General features: G+C 36.9%; 1 protein-coding gene across 1 annotated transcript; it reads left to right on the top strand.

Moving 5' to 3' along the window:
- The first annotated feature begins 1,923 nt into the window (after positions 1-1,923).
- Positions 1,924-18,957, top strand: LOC112503823 (zinc finger CCCH domain-containing protein 16). The gene is made up of 10 exons (XM_025107814.1): positions 1,924-2,017; positions 7,897-8,086; positions 8,196-8,278; positions 8,390-8,485; positions 11,205-11,298; positions 11,400-11,614; positions 11,714-11,817; positions 11,897-12,107; positions 18,386-18,458; positions 18,712-18,957. Exons 1-10 carry the CDS (start codon positions 1,974-1,976, stop codon positions 18,748-18,750), a joined length of 1,149 nt encoding a protein of 382 aa, XP_024963582.1. The 5' UTR covers positions 1,924-1,973; the 3' UTR covers positions 18,751-18,957.
- The last annotated feature ends 503 nt before the right edge of the window (positions 18,958-19,460 follow it).

Raw genomic sequence — 19,460 nt, forward strand, 5'->3', positions numbered from 1 at the left:
AGATCAAATTACAATTTTTTTCAACTTCTATTGCATATGAAGGCTCTGATTCATGCATAAGTTTCTAGTCGAGCGCTTCTAAAAAACTGTGTATTATGCAATAACATTAGAAAAGTGAGATTGAGCCAAAGGGCAATAGAAACAAAAACCATTTCAGCATAAATCAAATACTAATGGACCTTATCCTCAAGTATCTTGATCTGTTCATCCATCCTTTGCTGCTCCCTTCTTCAAAAAATGATTTTAATCTGTATTTAAAACTTGAAGTTATAAGGGGTAAAGTCACAACCATCATTTATGAGAAATACGATATCCAAATAAACAAATTAGCCCAAAGTTAAAGAAAATTCTCAAATCAGATAATAACTTTGTTTTAATCCCTTTAACCCAAAATTATGAAGCCAAAGATGCATGGGGGTTTTCATGTGATTTATAACAAGACTAACAATAAAAGAAGAATGAGATGGAAGTAATGAAAATTGTATACTTACATTTATATGTTTTTACAGCCAAAGAAAACACACACACACGTATGAAAGTTTGGCTACAACAAACACCAACACAAACAAGTGTAAAATTCGGCTATATGAGGTAGAAAGAAAAACAAGAAGCGTAAAACAGAGATGAAGCTGTAGAACCCCGTAAATCAAGACCATGCAATCACTAGGGTTTTGAAATGGAAATGGACTATACCTCAAAGAAATCGCTAGGGAGCCGCGAAATGTAAATCAATACCTCAGGAAAATCGTTGTTGAAAATCAATACTCCAAAACCCTGGTTATATGCACAGTCGTCTTGGGAACCATGAATTTGAAGGCTGAAATCGTCCATTTGTGTAAAGTAGCAGGATTGGAAGAAAGCAAACTTTGACCTTACCAAACAAACCTGTTTTGGCGTAGAGGAGAGCTGTAGAAGGAGGAAAAGGAAGAAGAGCAGAAGAAAGTAAGGTCTGACTTACCAATTTTGTTAGAGAAGAAGTCGTGAGAGATAGTCAATGTATCAAAAACTTGTATATCATGCTTTATGAGTTGCAATTAAGAGATTTTGAAATTCTTGCATAAAATGGTTATACCTTGTGTTTAAAGACTTGTACTTAAGACTTTGGTTTAAATGATTATTAATGTAGTATAGATAAATCAATTTAAGTTACCTAATTCAAAAATATATAGATTACATGAATAACCTAATTGATATCATTGCTGATGGAAATTTAACTTAAGAAGTAATTGGACCCAAGTTATTAGATTTGGGAAATTTAAGGACAAAATCGTCCAAATTTTGGAACTAGATGACAAGTTAGTAGGGGTGCTCAAAAACCCGACCAACCCGATCAATCCAATCCAACAGGAAATAACCTAACCCGAAGCAACCCGATGTCTAATCAAGTTGTAAAATTGTCAAACCAGGTATTGAGTTGATATTGGGCTACTATTATTTGAACCCAACCCAACCCAACGAACCCGATATACTTTTATTTTTTAGATTTAATATGATTATTGAATTTATATTAATATATACATTAGACAATTACACTATCATGTATGCTTTTCATATATATATTTTCAATCTATTCACATATCTATATAACTCATTTGTATCAATAATTTTGAACATATATACATAAATTAAAAAAATTAATTTAATTTGATATATGTAAGAAATATAGATCAGTTGTATCAAATGATTGATGATGAAAAAGAAATTATGAATATATAAATAACATATTCAAGGTTAGAATAATATTTTGATATACCAAAGTATTAATCCGACTAACCCGACCAACCCATTACTGGTTAGGTTGGTTGCACTTTAATTTTGGTTAGATTAGATTAAGATTTTTCAAACAGCAAATATTAGAATGGGTTGTTCAAAACACTATCAACCCCCGATAACCCCACCTATGACAACCCCTACCGTGGCAGCCGGAGTATATAGCTCACGGAAATTGGGACGCTTGCGATGCGGACAGAGAGATGCCTCCCCGGAAGGAACCATGCCGGAACTTCCAGCGTGGATTGTATACCTTCTTCTTCTTAATCTTCCATTTGTACTTGAATTTATTTATGTGCTTGGTGTTTTTAGGGTTTAAAATCTTTACGTTCTAGCATTTGATGATAGTTCTCACTTCCTTGAAAACCCTGTTGAAGTTTTACCGTTGTAAAGCAAGATCCACGCCCTCGGTTTTGTTGGTGAAATCCCACGCGAGTTTTTGTGGGTTTTACTTAAAAGATTTATGGGTTTATAACTTGCACGTTGTTGATTGCCTTTACCGATTCGTGTTTGAAGAAGAGATATGATCATCAAGTTCTTATACCTCATTTTGTACTGAAATATCTTCAGTTTCTTTAAAAGAATCACTAAGTTGATTCTTACTAACAGCTTGAGTTCATTTGCTTATGTTTTCCTGTGAAAACAGCCATGTATAGTGTGATCTGAGTTGATAAATCAAAGTCATTTGGTCTATTTTTATTAAAGCAGATGGATTCTACTATTATCTCAAAGAAGATGTGAAAGTAGGATGAATGGTATCATGCGACCAAGGTTTATATAGGGTTTAGGGTGTTTGGTTCAGGGGGGATGGAAATGAAAATGACTGGATGAAAATGGGATTGAAAACAGATCTATTGAAGCTCGTATGGGAGGAGGTAGTTATGCTAAATTTTTTGGTATCTGACACCCTAAATACAACTAGTGGCTCGAAGTCAGTATGCTGCTTGTCTCAATAGAGGGATGTTTTTTGTGGGTTGTTTCAGTTGGTGAGAAATCCTCTAGTCATTTGTTGTATTCTGATTCTAGAAGAGGACATCAGTATTATTACCTTTTACCAATCCATCTTGGTTAATGTATGGCTATTAAATGGGGAATGATTAATCTGGTTCTGTTTTGCTCAACCTTAATTGCATAAGATTGATCAATATGAAATTAAATGAGCTGAGATCAATTGAAGGGAAGGTATAATGATCATCGTCAACTGCCCATATAGCCAAATGGAGAGTGAAATTTCATGTACCCGTACATGTAGGCTTCACATGTAGAATCTTCCAACTCTTTGGCATGTTTGTTTGGCCTTCCTTAATGTTTCTTTACAAAAACTTCAACTCTAATGTGAACTTTATAGCATTATTAACCGTCTAGTATTATGTTTAAGGTTGCTTAGAAAAAATATAGCTAAAAGTGTAGTCTGCTTCTTCAGAGTGTGTTAATGTTTGTTTACTAACTATCATCCCTGATATATTTGAAAACAAATTACCCGATTCTATAGTTTTAGCTGTCATCTGAAAAGAAAATTGTTTCTAGTAGTTGATTAACCAAGGCTGACACTTCACATTAATACATTTAAATTCATCACATTTACTTGTGCTTACTTTTCTTTCGCCCATGCTATAGCTATGTGAATGTGGTTTCATAGGGAACTTACTAAGGGGTTGTTTGGTTAGTTTTCCATCCTGTATGGATAAAGTTGACCTATGGATTAATCTGTCTGTAACTTTGTATGGATTGGGAGTTTTTTTACAAGCGTGTCTTTTTTATTGGGAAGGGTAGGTTTGGAAAAACTTGGCTTTTTGCATAAAGCCTGTAACATCCCGTTTTTGCGGGTATCGTCCTTTGCCCTTAGTACAAGTGAATGAAATAAAATTCTTATCTTAAACTTTTATTTCATTATAATGAGGTTATTACAGCAGCGAAAATGCCAAAATTTACAACTTATAATATTCTAACATCTTAGAATAACAACACTTTAGCTTGTTCCTACTCTTTGATTCCTGAGATACATACATGAATACATAAGCTAAAAGCTTAGTGGGTAGTTATGCTTTCATGATAAAACATTCTTTCCAAATGGTTAAAATAATTCTTATAAACTTTCATGTATGAAAACATTTCTTTGAGATCTCGTGGTTGCATGTTAAGTAAACCAACTTCTCACAGGTTCTTTAACCTCGGGTCCACATAAGGGCTGCCCAATAAGGTCCGTTTGCAGGATGTACCTTCTTTCTATATCCCGTACGTTGGATATTTAAATGGTTATACTTAACATATATAAAAATTAAAAATTTCATATACCACATGTGCATCATGACATAAACAGTGTACCTTGCCACATAATCATAACATAACTTTTACAAGAAGATATGGCAATACTCTTTCATGCATAAAACATTTATANTCTTGCACAAGCCGGAGGTCTTCACGTAAACCGCTATATGCTTTTTGAGTAGAGGTAAAATCTGCATAATTCTCTCAACCCCCCCCCCCCCCCCCTCCACAGGGGGCTGGATCATGCTTTTGAGTGGGGTTTACCGAGTCTGTTTGGTTTGTTTTTAACCTTTTCCTATAGTTTCATTGCATGCCTTCTCTTTGGTGGTTTGTACAGTGTAAACTTGGATCAAGATACTCTTCCTCTTTCCCCTATTTGTATGTAGTATTTTGTTAAAATCATCAGTCTTTACCTTTAGTTTCTCTTTTGGCTGGTTTGGACCTGTTAATGTTCTCCATACCTTAATGGAAGTTATTTTCTAATTATGTATAGCAATCAGGCACATATTCTTTTTTTCCACAAAACGATACAGAATTCAGACCACAGGGTTATCAAGTAAAAGTACTTTTAGAAACATCAGTTCTTCATATTCACACACACATATGGTTGGGTTCAGTTGCAAACCAGTTTTAAGTTGTGAACTGGGGGACAAAGGAGAACGTGCCACGTGTCTCATACATTCACAGGTTATTCATCATGAATGGTGCATCAATTTATCATGGTTCATGAATGGCGTATTATTCATCATGAATGGTCTAAATTTAAGGGAAAATCGTCGTTCAATCCGGTCTACAGGGCGGTTTCGTATACTGCTTTTCTCGCTTAGACTTAGTCGATCGAGTCACTCCTTCTCAGGCTTGTAAGATGAAGTAGGGCTATCTTATTCATGATGAATGTTGTATTATTCATCATGAATCCTTCATTATTAATGATGAATGTGGACATCCGTGGACACATGTCGTATGTGTGTGTGTGTGGGGGGGGGGGGAGGGTGTTAGAGAAAATGCATGCCTTTTATTTGATTGTTATCGAGTTTTAAGATATTAATATACATCCTTGGTGAAAGTTCTTTTCTTAAGATGAATACCATTGTGTAACCTAAAAACCTTTTTTTTTTGTTAGTGGCCCATGTGACATTGTTGGTGATATTAGCTGTGAAGAATTGCGTGCTTCTGCCTATGATGATGCTAAACATGGGATGAACATTCAGTCAATTGTAAGTTATTAAAAATCACCATCCTCTTTCTGTTTCCATGCTCTTTTTAAAGATCATATTGTTCTCAAGTTTGACAATTAACGGAACTCACATTTACACAGGTCGAGAAAGAGAGGAGTTTACTTAGTTCCAAGTTGATTGAATTTGAAAACCTACTTCGGAATCCTTATACACCTTCACAAAATTCAACTCATACTGCCCAAAACACCTTTCCTGGAAATAATAGTTCCCCTCAAATGATTCAAAATAATGTCCCTCCTTCGGTTTCAAGTTTCAGCCAATTGGGTACAACCATCAATGCAGGTTTCCAAATGAGGCAAGATTTCGTTTTTCTATTTGATTTATGCCTTTCTTTTAGCAAGTAGGACTTCACCCATAACTCCTGGACCCTTAATATCTTATTTGACCTTTTCAGACCTGCTGCTCCGAATAATGCTTTTGGGCAATCAAATCAGTTCCAAGCTCCTACTCAGATGTCAAATGCATCCCAGAAGAACAACTTTGCTTTTGGAAATCCAGGTGCGATTTTGATGTTATGCAATATGTGGTTTTTTCTGGCTTATTTTTCACTTATTACTTATTGCTTGGTTGCTTGTAGGTCCGACCGGCAGTCAACCCTCTAGCCAGTTGTTTCATAGTTCATTCCCTTCCACCACAACTACCTTTGCAAATACTGATAGGAATGCTTTCTCTAACGCTGCAATTACAACAAATGTTGATGTAGCACATCAACAGTCATCTATGCCATTCGGCAACCATAACGCTTCTACTAATGTAGTTTCTGATCCAGTTTCCAGTGTTGAAATGACGTAAGTCCATTTTTCATCTGTTAATTATGTAGTATTCTTGATGAACCATATTAACCCCCTTAGTAAATGTAACATCCCGTTCCCGGGGGTATCGTCCTTTGCCCTTAGTACAAGTGAATGAAAGAAACTTCATATCTTAAAACTTTTATTTCATTATAATAGAGTTATTACAGCAGCGGAAATGCGGAAATTTACAACTTATGATATTCTAACATCTTAGAATAGCAACACTTCAACTTGTTTCTACTCCTTGATTCTTGAGATACATACATGAATACGTAAGCTTTAAGCTTAGTGAGTAGTTATGGTTTCATGATAAAACATTATTTCCAAATAGTTAAAATAATTCTTATAAACTTTCATGTATAAGAACATTTATTTGAGATCTCATGGTTACATGTTAAGTAAACCAACTTCTCACAGATTCTTTAACCTCTGGTCCACATAAGGGCTGCCCAATAAGGTCCGTTTGCAAGACGTACCTTCTTTCTATATCCCGCACGTTGGATATTTAAATGGTTATACTTAAGATGTATAAAAACTTTCATATACCACATGTGCATCATGGCATAAAAGGTGTATTTTGCCACATAATCATAACATCACTTTTATAAGAAGATATGACAGTATTCTTTCATGCATAAAACACTTATATAAATAGCATGTGTGTATCCCAGTAAATCTCATAACGTATTCACCTTGATTATGCCTAGCTTTTCCTTTAATTCCTATCTTCAAGCTTGATTAGGTATAAAGAGAGATTTATTATTTTTGGTATGGAACTAATGCTAACACTTCAATCACTATTTATAGTTAAATTCATTGCATTAGCTACTTGTTCTTCTTGCTCCCAAAATTGTACTCTTATAATAGTTAAACACCTCATTTTTGAAGATAAGAGAATCTTGGTACCTCATGCTTAATATAAAAGAATCCTGACACCTCATGCTTCTAGCTTTTATTTGTCATGCTTCTAACTCTTGCTTGTCATCATGATTTTTGCCAACACATGCTTCTAGCCTTGACAACTCATAACTAGCTTGCTTTGTCATAAGATTTTTGTGGCTCATGTTGTTTGTTTATAAGTAGCTTTGTAAGCTACTTGCCTTATAAATATGATAGTTTAATAAATGTTACAGCTGTTGGACTCTTTTAAGAGTACTTATTTTTCTTACAAAATCTTGTATTAAGGCTTAAACATTGAAATTTAGCAAATAAAGAAACTAGGGTGTTACAAAGCCTCCCTAGAAGCTTACTGAATAAGCCACTTTCTATATCATTAAGCCACTACCAAACAATCATCTATAGTTGACCATATAAGTTGCGAGTACCATTAAACTTATTAAGCCGTTAACAAACATGCCCTAAGGAGACTGTTTAGGGAGAATTAGGGTGTGCATTTACGGTTGTGTCCCTCCCTCCTTGGACTTATATAACTGAGTGTAGTTCTTCAAGTATTCCGGTCAATATATGTCTTGTGGTCATATTTTTGATTGTGGAGTTAGTAAGTCATGTCAAGGGGATATTTTGAAACTGAATCCTTTTGAGAGTGTTCAAGCTTATGTTTGGATGTCCGTAACAGGCCTGCATAACTGTGAAAAATGCTATAGTATCTTCAATCACTCTTTTTACTAATAATGAGCTTTCTCTATAATATTTGTGAGTTGTTGTCTTTGAATTTTGTGTGGTTTCTGAATTGCCATTGTAGCTATTCAGTAGAAATCTGGAATGAACAAGATAGTGATCATTTTTCTAGAACTCTGGCTTTGCATCTTGTTCCACAAAATTGAAGGATTTTTCTTTTCTTGAAACACTTGCTCTTTCTTTTGCAGCTGTCAGTATGGTGAACGTTGCAAGTTTCTTCATGTAAATCAACAGCAATCAAAACCGAATCCTTTTGGGTTTGGTACACAAAATGCTACACAAGCTCTGCACACTGATTCTCAACCTCAAAAATCCAATCCGTTTGGATTTGGCGTTCAGAACAACTCCCAGATTGGCTTTAAACCCAATCAATTCAAGGTTCATTGTGCATTTAACTGTTACATTTCTATTTATCTACATTGTCAATTTCATCATGTATCACATTTTACTTTCTTGTTGGTTGCTTTTTTTTTTTTTTGTGGATCAGCCTGGTGAAAATAAGTGGAGTCGATTTGGTAGTTCTTCAGCCCCACAAAAACAGGATAATCAGCCTTCAGCACCCAATCACGTGTAAGATTATAGTTACCAGTTTGTATAACGTTCCTGTATCATTAGGATAGGGTAGCTTTCCTCATTTCTGTATTCTGGAAATTGATTAAGTGTGGTTTTGATGATATGAAGGTGCACAGATTCAGAGTCCTGTAAGTACCAAATTAAAGAAGATTTTGAGCAGGAGAAACCGCTTTGGAAGCTTACATGTTATGGTCATCGCAAATGGTATGTTGTTCCTCATCTTCTGTTTTAATTGTATTGGGAAATTTGGACTTGACTTTGTTGTACCATGTCCTTTGAAAAGCAAGATGCCACTTGGTAAGCTGCTCCCTGTTCTGGTTTAAAAAGTTGGGGCACTTTCTTAACGCTGGATTTATTCACTTGGATTAGAAAAGCTTGCAGGCTGAAGGGTAAGTTATCAAACTGGAGTCTGAGATAATCTCTTAACTTTGTTAGTCAAACTCCAACAAGTGTTTTTACTGAAAACTAGTTGCAGTGTAAACAGATGAAACCCAATAGAAATTGCAAAGAGGTGAATCCTCTAGGGTTCTAGGACATGAATAACATTCTTCCACATTTTCCTATCTATTAGCAGCTCCGTATTGGTTCGTTATATGGATTAGTGATAGCCTTTGTAAGTTTTTAGTAATGGGCTACTTATAACTGTCCTCCATGGTTCTAGTTGATTTGGAGGTATTGGGTTAGTATGCTACTTTAGGCTTGGGAATTATATTGTATTAGAATGGTGGCCCTTTGAGAATTGAGATGTAGTGAGTTGGACTCATGCGTCTTCTAGGATGATGATGATGATGATGACGGGATTTTGTTTGTGTATTCGTGTGGGCTTGACATCCTTCAAGAATTTAGATGGAGGAGTTTGTGACATTCATCCCACATTGGGTTACAGTATGGATTGAGAGTCTCCTTGTTAATCCTTTTTTATAGACTACTAATAATGTCGCACCATGATTTTGGTTAATCTAGGTTATTGGACTAGTTTGCTACTGTCTTACATTATTCATAATTGAAGCATACTAATAAGTAATAACTCTTGACATGTTTCTCTACTTTACATGCTTTCCAGTTGCCACTACTTTGTAATACCTATCTTCAATCACTTTTACATTGTAAACCACAAGGGTGGTGCCTGATTGGTTTGAGCTTGGCTCCAAAGGTCAAAAGTACCTGGAGGTCCCAGGTTCAAATCCGAGGAGGAATAAAAATCCCCTTGTGGCCACGGAGGTTCAAATGCCGTGACTCCGGGCTATCTGCAAAGCAAGTGGTCGCTCTGTGTTTAGTCGGCTCGCATAGCGGGTTGGATATCGAGGTTAATCAAAAAAAAAAATCACATTCACATTGTAAGTGACTTTCTCCTTGTCAAGAGTTCATCATATTACTTCTCTTGGCACGCTATCATTTTCTTCGCTAGATGACCAACACCATACGCATATCTTTTTATTCCCTATGTGTCTTTCACGGATGGCCTTGTCAATGTAACAACTCTTTTTGTTGGTCTTTTTGACAAAAAAACTGATTTCTTAATGTCGTAAGGTCAATCGCTACAGCGTGCTTAGTAACCAGAGTTGCATGTGGTGAGGAGGAGGGGTAGGCCAGGGAGGACGTGGGATGAGCAATTGAGGTTGGATATAAGGGCTTTAGACATATTCGAGGACATGATCTCTGAAAGGAGTAATTGGAGACACAGGACTAGGATAGCAGACTAGGTATATTGACCGTTAGCTAGCGTAGATGGATAGAGGGAGTTGGACATGTTGGGGGTAGAGGGCTCGTTGTTTATGCTAGAGATGTGCTTCTGGCCTTACTTGCTCTGTGTATATTTTGCCTTTAACCTTTCTTTTCTATGTATCCACCTGTTACTTTCTCTTATTTATTTTTCTTGTGCTTCGCCACTGTATGTTAGAATATATTCCTTCTACCTGCTTTCTCCCGCTCTTGCACAAGCCGGAGGTCTTCACGTAAACCGCTATATGCTTTTTGAGTAGAGGTAAAATCTGCATAATTCTCTCAACCCCCCCCCCCCCCCCCYCCACAGGGGGCTGGATCATGCTTTTGAGTGGGGTTTACCGAGTCTGTTTGGTTTGTTTTTAACCTTTTCCTATAGTTTCATTGCATGCCTTCTCTTTGGTGGTTTGTACAGTGTAAACTTGGATCAAGATACTCTTCCTCTTTCCCCTATTTGTATGTAGTATTTTGTTAAAATCATCAGTCTTTACCTTTAGTTTCTCTTTTGGCTGGTTTGGACCTGTTAATGTTCTCCATACCTTAATGGAAGTTATTTTCTAATTATGTATAGCAATCAGGCACATATTCTTTTTTTCCACAAAACGATACAGAATTCAGACCACAGGGTTATCAAGTAAAAGTACTTTTAGAAACATCAGTTCTTCATATTCACACACACATATGGTTGGGTTCAGTTGCAAACCAGTTTTAAGTTGTGAACTGGGGGACAAAGGAGAACGTGCCACGTGTCTCATACATTCACAGGTTATTCATCATGAATGGTGCATCAATTTATCATGGTTCATGAATGGCGTATTATTCATCATGAATGGTCTAAATTTAAGGGAAAATCGTCGTTCAATCCGGTCTACAGGGCGGTTTCGTATACTGCTTTTCTCGCTTAGACTTAGTCGATCGAGTCACTCCTTCTCAGGCTTGTAAGATGAAGTAGGGCTATCTTATTCATGATGAATGTTGTATTATTCATCATGAATCCTTCATTATTAATGATGAATGTGGACATCCGTGGACACATGTCGTATGTGTGTGTGTGTGGGGGGGGGGGGAGGGTGTTAGAGAAAATGCATGCCTTTTATTTGATTGTTATCGAGTTTTAAGATATTAATATACATCCTTGGTGAAAGTTCTTTTCTTAAGATGAATACCATTGTGTAACCTAAAAACCTTTTTTTTTTGTTAGTGGCCCATGTGACATTGTTGGTGATATTAGCTGTGAAGAATTGCGTGCTTCTGCCTATGATGATGCTAAACATGGGATGAACATTCAGTCAATTGTAAGTTATTAAAAATCACCATCCTCTTTCTGTTTCCATGCTCTTTTTAAAGATCATATTGTTCTCAAGTTTGACAATTAACGGAACTCACATTTACACAGGTCGAGAAAGAGAGGAGTTTACTTAGTTCCAAGTTGATTGAATTTGAAAACCTACTTCGGAATCCTTATACACCTTCACAAAATTCAACTCATACTGCCCAAAACACCTTTCCTGGAAATAATAGTTCCCCTCAAATGATTCAAAATAATGTCCCTCCTTCGGTTTCAAGTTTCAGCCAATTGGGTACAACCATCAATGCAGGTTTCCAAATGAGGCAAGATTTCGTTTTTCTATTTGATTTATGCCTTTCTTTTAGCAAGTAGGACTTCACCCATAACTCCTGGACCCTTAATATCTTATTTGACCTTTTCAGACCTGCTGCTCCGAATAATGCTTTTGGGCAATCAAATCAGTTCCAAGCTCCTACTCAGATGTCAAATGCATCCCAGAAGAACAACTTTGCTTTTGGAAATCCAGGTGCGATTTTGATGTTATGCAATATGTGGTTTTTTCTGGCTTATTTTTCACTTATTACTTATTGCTTGGTTGCTTGTAGGTCCGACCGGCAGTCAACCCTCTAGCCAGTTGTTTCATAGTTCATTCCCTTCCACCACAACTACCTTTGCAAATACTGATAGGAATGCTTTCTCTAACGCTGCAATTACAACAAATGTTGATGTAGCACATCAACAGTCATCTATGCCATTCGGCAACCATAACGCTTCTACTAATGTAGTTTCTGATCCAGTTTCCAGTGTTGAAATGACGTAAGTCCATTTTTCATCTGTTAATTATGTAGTATTCTTGATGAACCATATTAACCCCCTTAGTAAATGTAACATCCCGTTCCCGGGGGTATCGTCCTTTGCCCTTAGTACAAGTGAATGAAAGAAACTTCATATCTTAAAACTTTTATTTCATTATAATAGAGTTATTACAGCAGCGGAAATGCGGAAATTTACAACTTATGATATTCTAACATCTTAGAATAGCAACACTTCAACTTGTTTCTACTCCTTGATTCTTGAGATACATACATGAATACGTAAGCTTTAAGCTTAGTGAGTAGTTATGGTTTCATGATAAAACATTATTTCCAAATAGTTAAAATAATTCTTATAAACTTTCATGTATAAGAACATTTATTTGAGATCTCATGGTTACATGTTAAGTAAACCAACTTCTCACAGATTCTTTAACCTCTGGTCCACATAAGGGCTGCCCAATAAGGTCCGTTTGCAAGACGTACCTTCTTTCTATATCCCGCACGTTGGATATTTAAATGGTTATACTTAAGATGTATAAAAACTTTCATATACCACATGTGCATCATGGCATAAAAGGTGTATTTTGCCACATAATCATAACATCACTTTTATAAGAAGATATGACAGTATTCTTTCATGCATAAAACACTTATATAAATAGCATGTGTGTATCCCAGTAAATCTCATAACGTACTCACCTTGATTTAGCTTTTCCTTTAATTCCTATCTTCAAGCTTGATTAGGTATAAAGAGAGAGATTTCTTATTTTTGGTATGGAACTAATGATACCACTTCAATCACTATTTATAGGTAAATTCATTGCATTAGCTACTTGTTCTTCTTGCTCCCAAAATTGTACTCTTATGATAGTTAAACACCTCATTTTTGAGGATAAGTGAATCTTGGCACCTCATGCTTAATATAAAAGAATCTTGACACCTCATGCTTCTAGCTTTTATTTGTCATGCTTCTAGCTCTTGCTTGTCATCATGATTTTTGCCAACACATGCTTCTAGCCTTGACAACTCATAACTAGCTTGCTTTGTCATAAGATTTTTGTGGCTCATGTTGTTTGTTTATAAGTAGCTTTGTAAGCTACTTGTCTTATAAATATGATAGTTTAATAAATGCTACAACTGTTGGACTCTTTTAAGAGTACTTAAATCTTGTATTTAAGGCTTAAACATTGAGATTTAGCTAATAAGAAACTAGGGTGTTACAGTAAATGACCAGGAAATTGAATAACTAGGGAAACAAACAATAAAAAGATAGGCAAAGAGAAACCAAACCCCCTCATTTTTTACTTGGAACATATGTTGATGCTCATTTTCGTCCTCACTTTGGTCATATTAGGCATTCATAAGCTAGCTTATCTTTTGAGCTTATCGAAAAAGCTTGTTTGGTTAACCATAAGCTAACTTCTTGAAAACTTGTAGAATAGTATACGGTTATGGGTTAAATAGAGAGCTGTAGATAGACTATGGTAAGGAATCATCTATAGATAAGTTCTATCCCTTTATATTAGGAGTTGTAGTTGTAGTTGTAGTTGTAGTCTATCTTCTAATATCTCTTGTATAAATATTCCCTTATGTTGTAGATCTAAATACAACAAAGAATAAATAATTCTTTCTACAACTCTAAAGCTTTTATGGTATCAGAGCTTTGAAAGCTTGGTCGATAACCACCATGGGATCAGACTCCGAGAAACCGACCAAACCCTCATCAAATACCATCCTTACTGCTGCCAACTTCGACAATAATCTCTCTCCAGCTTTAAGCTGTCTGGATCGAACTACTTTGAATGGTCTCGATCTATCCAACTCGTTATTCGTGGGAAGGGCAAGTACAACTACATCAATGGCTCCATTAAGAAACCCTTACCCACCAATTCCTCCTATGTTGAATGAGATATTCAGAACTCCATGGTTAGGGCATGGCTCATCAATTCGATGCAAGATAGAATTGCAGAAATCTATCAACTTTATCCCACGGCAAAATCCATCTGGGATGCCGTCGCCCTCTCCTACTCAGATCTTGAGGACTCCTCACAGATGTTCGAGCTCCGAACTAATGTTACCACCTACTTTAATACCTTAAGCAAACTTTGGCAGGAATTGGATCTTTTTTCTCAACCTGAGTGGAAAGATCCATTAGATGCTGAGTTATACAAGAAAATGTTCACCAAAGAAAGAGCCTATGATTTCTCGGTAGGACTTGATTCCTCACTTGATGATATTTGAGGACATTTTCTCAACCTTAAACCCCGTAGCAGTAATCAACGCCATCTTGTCGAAGTGTGCCAAGAAGAGCATCGGAAAAAGACTATGATGACAAGTCCAGTTCTTGATGAAACACAGATCGAGTCTGAAACTTCTGCCATGATTGCACATAACCGAGGACCTCGCAAGCCCGCTCTCTGGGGTGATCACTGTCAACGTCCCCATCATACAAAGAATACTTACTAGAAGATTCATGGAAACCTGCTGAGTGGGTACCTCGAAGCCAACAAATGCCTGAAAGTAAAGGAAACCCAATGACCCAAAGATCAGGACCAACTTCTTCTTCCAAACCTATAGATGCTATTTTTTCCAAGGCACAAATTGAGCAAATTGGGCAACCCTTAACTTCTTGAACCTCACTTATGGCTCATGGTAACCATCAAACTAAAGACATTCCAGGTGAGTCATGGGTTGTTGATTCCGGGGCAGAACACATGTCTGGTAATAGATTTGTCTTTCAATCCTTAAACCCTTGTTCGAATAACAACACAATCACCTTAGCGGATGGCTCTATAGCTTCTGTTGATGGAATTGGCATAGTTGCACTTTCATCCTATTTGATTATCCACCTTGTTCTATTTGTGCCCAAACTGTCACAATCTTATCTCTGTTAGGGGATAGTTTGGCTAATTTTTCAAAACATGTGCGCATTTTTTAGGATCAGGCATCTAGGAAGACGATTGGTTGTGCTAAGAGGACTTCTGGATTATACTACTTCCTTCCATCTGAATCTGCCATAAGCTTTCTAGTTCATCGATCTACTACCTTAAATCGTCACCAACGAATCAGTCTTTCACTAAAGGTTTGGCCACTCTAGTTTTTTTACCTTAAGGAACCATTTTCATCTTTGTTTAATAGTTCTGATGTTTTTCCATGCAATGTCTGTCAAATGTCCAAACATACTAGAGTCTCGATTCCTACTCGTGCCTATAGTTCATCGAGTCCTTTTTCTTTAGTTCATAGTGATGTATGGGGTTCTTCAAAAATTCCATCACTTTCTAATAAAAAATGGTTTGTTTCAATCATTGATGATCATAATCGTGTTTGTTGGACTTATCTTTTACATGACAAAGCTGAAGTTGTTGGCATCTACGAAAAATTCCATTCGATCTTTACACAATATGATTAGAAGATCAAAATCCTTCGAACTGACAATGGCACCCAATATTTTAATTAGGCCATATCTACCTTTCCCACAATACATGGTATTATACACCAAAGTTCTTGCGTTAATACCCCTCGACAAAATGGCATTTCCGAAAGGAAAAATCATCACTTACTAGAGGTACCACGATCCCTACTCCCTCAAAGTCATACACCCAAATCTTTTTTGGGGTGATGCAGCTTTAACAACATGCTATCTCATTAATTGGTTGCCTTCACGGGTATTAAAATTTCAAACACCTCTAATTGTCCTACAAAAGTATTTCTCGAAGGCTTATGCCTCTTCCAATCTTGATCTAAGAGTATTTGGTTGCTCGGTTTTTGTCCATATTCATAGTAAAAAATGCTCCAAACTTGACCCACGGAGTGTGAAAGGTGTTTTTGTTGGTTATTCCACATTCCAAAAAGGATATTGATGCTACTGACCAAAGGAACAAAATTACTTTGTTTCAAACGACGTCACATTTGTCGAAAATCAATTCTTTTAGGAAAACCAAGTATCCAATCCCGGAGGATCCGAAATCTGAGAATAGTTTTTGTTGTTCGATCCTCCAACCACCTCTACAAATAACGAGCCAGAAGAACCTCACCCACACCCACAATCCAGAAACAGCCGAACCTATCTCTCTATCACCAACCACCCCACAACGTGTCCCCACCCAACCCACAAACCATGCTGACTCCTTCCCTATCACATACAACCGAACGAAAGGAGTTACTCCAAAGTCTATGGTACACCACGAGTCGCCCTCAGAATTCTGATCTTTATGTACCGATTGCCTTCAGAAAAGGTTCGCGCTCTTGCACTCAACATTCTATTTCTCTTTTTCTTGGCCATGCTAATTTGGTCCCACCTATGAAGGCTCTTGTTTCAGATCTGTCTTGAACAAAAGAATCAACCAATATTCAAGAAGCTTTGCAAGACAGTAAGTGGCGGGCTGCAGTATATGAAGAGCTTTGTTTCCTTTAGAAGGAATGGTACATGGGAAGTGGTTGAACGACGACATGGAAAGACCTCGGTTGGCTGTAAATGGGTGTTCACGGTGGAGTACAAAAGTGATGGCTCTATTGACAGATACAAGGCTCGGTTAGTCACAAAAGGCTACACTTAGACTTACAGGATCGATTAGCAAGAAACTTTTTCCCCGGTTGACAAAGCTAATACCATCTGGGTTCTATCATTTGCTGGCTTGCTGCCAATTGGCCTTTTCCTTAACTGGACATGAAAAATGCGTTTCTAAGTGGCAACTTCAACAAGGAAGTCTACAAGGACTTACCCGCCGCTTTTCATGCTATCAATGGTACCTAGAAAGTTTGTTATCTCAAGAAAGTCATTTATGGTCTCAAACAGTCCCCTAAAGCATGGTCTGATCGATTCATTCACACGGTGAAAAAAGTTGGGTATGCTCAAGCCTATGCCAGCCACACCCTTTTCTATCTTAGGGAGCATGGTAACATCACTATTCTTATAGTGTATGTCGACGATATTATACTTATGGGAGATCATGAAGTAGCCGTCGCAAAAATCAGAGCCCATCTGGCTCACTCTTTCTAAATGAAAGACCTTGGTCCATTACGGTACTTACTGGGAATGGACATTGCAAGAACAAAATCTATGATCTTGTCTCAAAGGAATTATACCTTGGACTTGGTAAAAGACACCGGGATGCTAGGATCTCGGCTCGCCTCTACTCCTATGGATCTAATCTATAGCCTGATGCTACTTCCACGGTTCCGGTCGACAGGGGGAGATTCCAAAGTCTTGTTGGTCGACTGGTATACTTGCACATACCAGGCCTGATATTACGTTTGCAGTTAACTATGTAAGCCAATTCATGCACTCACCAACCTAATGCTGTCCACCGAATCCTATAGTACCTTAAAGCTACACCAGGTCATGATTTACTGTTTGAAAAACAAGACAATCGAAGTGTAGAAGTGTTTACAAATGCAAGTTGGGAAAATTGTCAAAATGATTGGTGCTCTATCTCGGGTTACTGTTCCTATGTGTTTGGCAACCTTGTCACATGGCGAAGTAAGAAGCAGAGAGTGGTCTCAAGCTGAACAACGAGGTGGATCGAACAAAACATGTTGAGATGGATCGTCATTTCATCAAGGAGAAGGTTGACAAGGAAATCTTGAAATCCTACATCCCTACTACTCAACAAGTGGCTGTCATCTTCACTAAAGCACTAAAGGTCAAGCTTGGATTGTATAACATATACCATCCAACTTGAGGGGGAGTGTAGAATAGTTTACGGTTATGGGTTAATAGAGAGCTGTACATAGTCTCTGATAACGAATTATCTATATATAATTTTTATCTCTTTATATTAGGAGTTGTAATTGTAATCTATCTCCTATCTCTCTTATATAAATATCCCCTTATGTTGGGTAGATCTAAATACAACAGCGAATAATAATTCTATCTGCAACTCTAAAGCTTTTAAAACCTATTTGAAGTATTGTTTTAATATGCTGAGGGGGGGGGGGGTTTCTTCTATCTAATTATGCCACTTGTATTTTCGCAATTAATTTTTGAACATGTCATTTTCCATTGTCATCTAGTTTTTATGAAATATGACTAGTTTATCTGTTAACAACTAGGTTATGAGCTATCCAACATAGCCTTTGTGAATCTGAGCCTATACTTAAAAGACATTTTTGCCCCTTGGTCTACTTTAATTTTGGATGTGAGTAGAGAACTCCAATACGTATTTTAGGTCTTATAGAAGAGAATTGAGCTTTGGCATAAACAAAGAGAAAACACCAAAATTCCTTGCTTACTATGCGTTGTATTATGTTTTGGGTTGATTTGGTTCTTCTGTTATGCAGGCAAAACCTTCAAAAATCATATAGTCATAGAGACAACAGTATATGGTTCAAAGATGAATGGACACCAGGAGAGGTAATTACTTGAAGTTTTCATCAAGTCTTCCTTTTGCTTTTCCAAATCTGTAGCCTAAATATTCTTTCTTTTTTCCGATTCTTTTTTTTTTCTTTCAAATTGTTCGGAAGTTCTGGGAAAACTTTATTTTCTGCACATACTTTTTGCAAGTTGTGGGGTCTTCATGAAAACAGCCGCTCTACTATTGTTCACTTTGTATTGTAGATGGAGGTAGTATCGTGTAACTAGAATCATTGCCTTTTTGTGTTTGCAGATTCCTGAAGAAGTACCTCCAGAAGGAGTCATCTATTAGGGTAATTACAGGATCTTTACTAGACCAGAAAGAAATACCAGTTTTGTTGTTTTTCTTACTTGACCAAATTTTGGCCTATTTATTTATTCAAGTAAAAACAGATGTTGGAAAATTTACAAGAACGGTTTTCTTTGTTATGTTTAAAGAAAACTAGAGCTTGCCAACTAATAATCTGGGTTGATATGATAGATCTTGCAGTTGGTGGCTCTTGTGGTTGTCGGGTAACCATGGCTATCTCCAGTTGTTAGAACCTGACCTACCTTTCCGTTGTGGAGTTTGTACTAAGAAAACAAAGGGTGATTGATGGATGCAACTTCTTTACAACTAAATCTTTGTCAAAACAATTGCAAAAGGATTAGTAACCAAAAGCAAAATCTCTAGTCTTGAGAGGGGCCAAGTTCTGCAAAAAAAGGTACGAGGTCAAGGGTCAAAGTTCATGCTAGTAGAGCCCAGCCTAATAATGGTTCAAACTTCACCAAAGGTGAACGGCATGCAGAGTATTTGCCATGCATAAATATTATATATTTCCTGAAAAGGCATAAATATTATATACTTCCTGAAAAGGTCTTGTGCCTGCAGTGTGCCTACTTTTATTATGGAGATAAAAATTGGGGTTAAAGGACCGTTTACCAAATGCTTATCGGGTGCGCATGATTAGGCCCTAGAACCTTATCGAGTAAGAGACGTAGCAAGCACCCATAATCTTAAGC

This window comes from Cynara cardunculus, unplaced genomic scaffold (assembly GCF_001531365.2).
Source record: "Cynara cardunculus var. scolymus isolate 2C unplaced genomic scaffold, CcrdV1 Un_Scaffold_3939, whole genome shotgun sequence".
NCBI lineage: Eukaryota > Viridiplantae > Streptophyta > Magnoliopsida > Asterales > Asteraceae > Cynara > Cynara cardunculus.

What these genes read in the sequence shown, in the direction of transcription:
- LOC112503823 (XM_025107814.1), top strand. Translation starts at nt 1,974, where the DNA reads ATGCCTCCCCGGAAGGAACCATGCCGGAACTTCCAGCGTGGATT. An exon ending in TGTTATGGTCATCGCAAATG is followed by an intron (nt 8,486 to 11,204) that starts GTATGTTGTTCC and finishes TTTTTTTGTTAG; the next exon opens with TGGCCCATGTGACATTGTTG. An exon ending in GTTTCCAGTGTTGAAATGAC is followed by an intron (nt 12,108 to 18,385) that starts GTAAGTCCATTT and finishes TCTGTTATGCAG; the next exon opens with GCAAAACCTTCAAAAATCAT.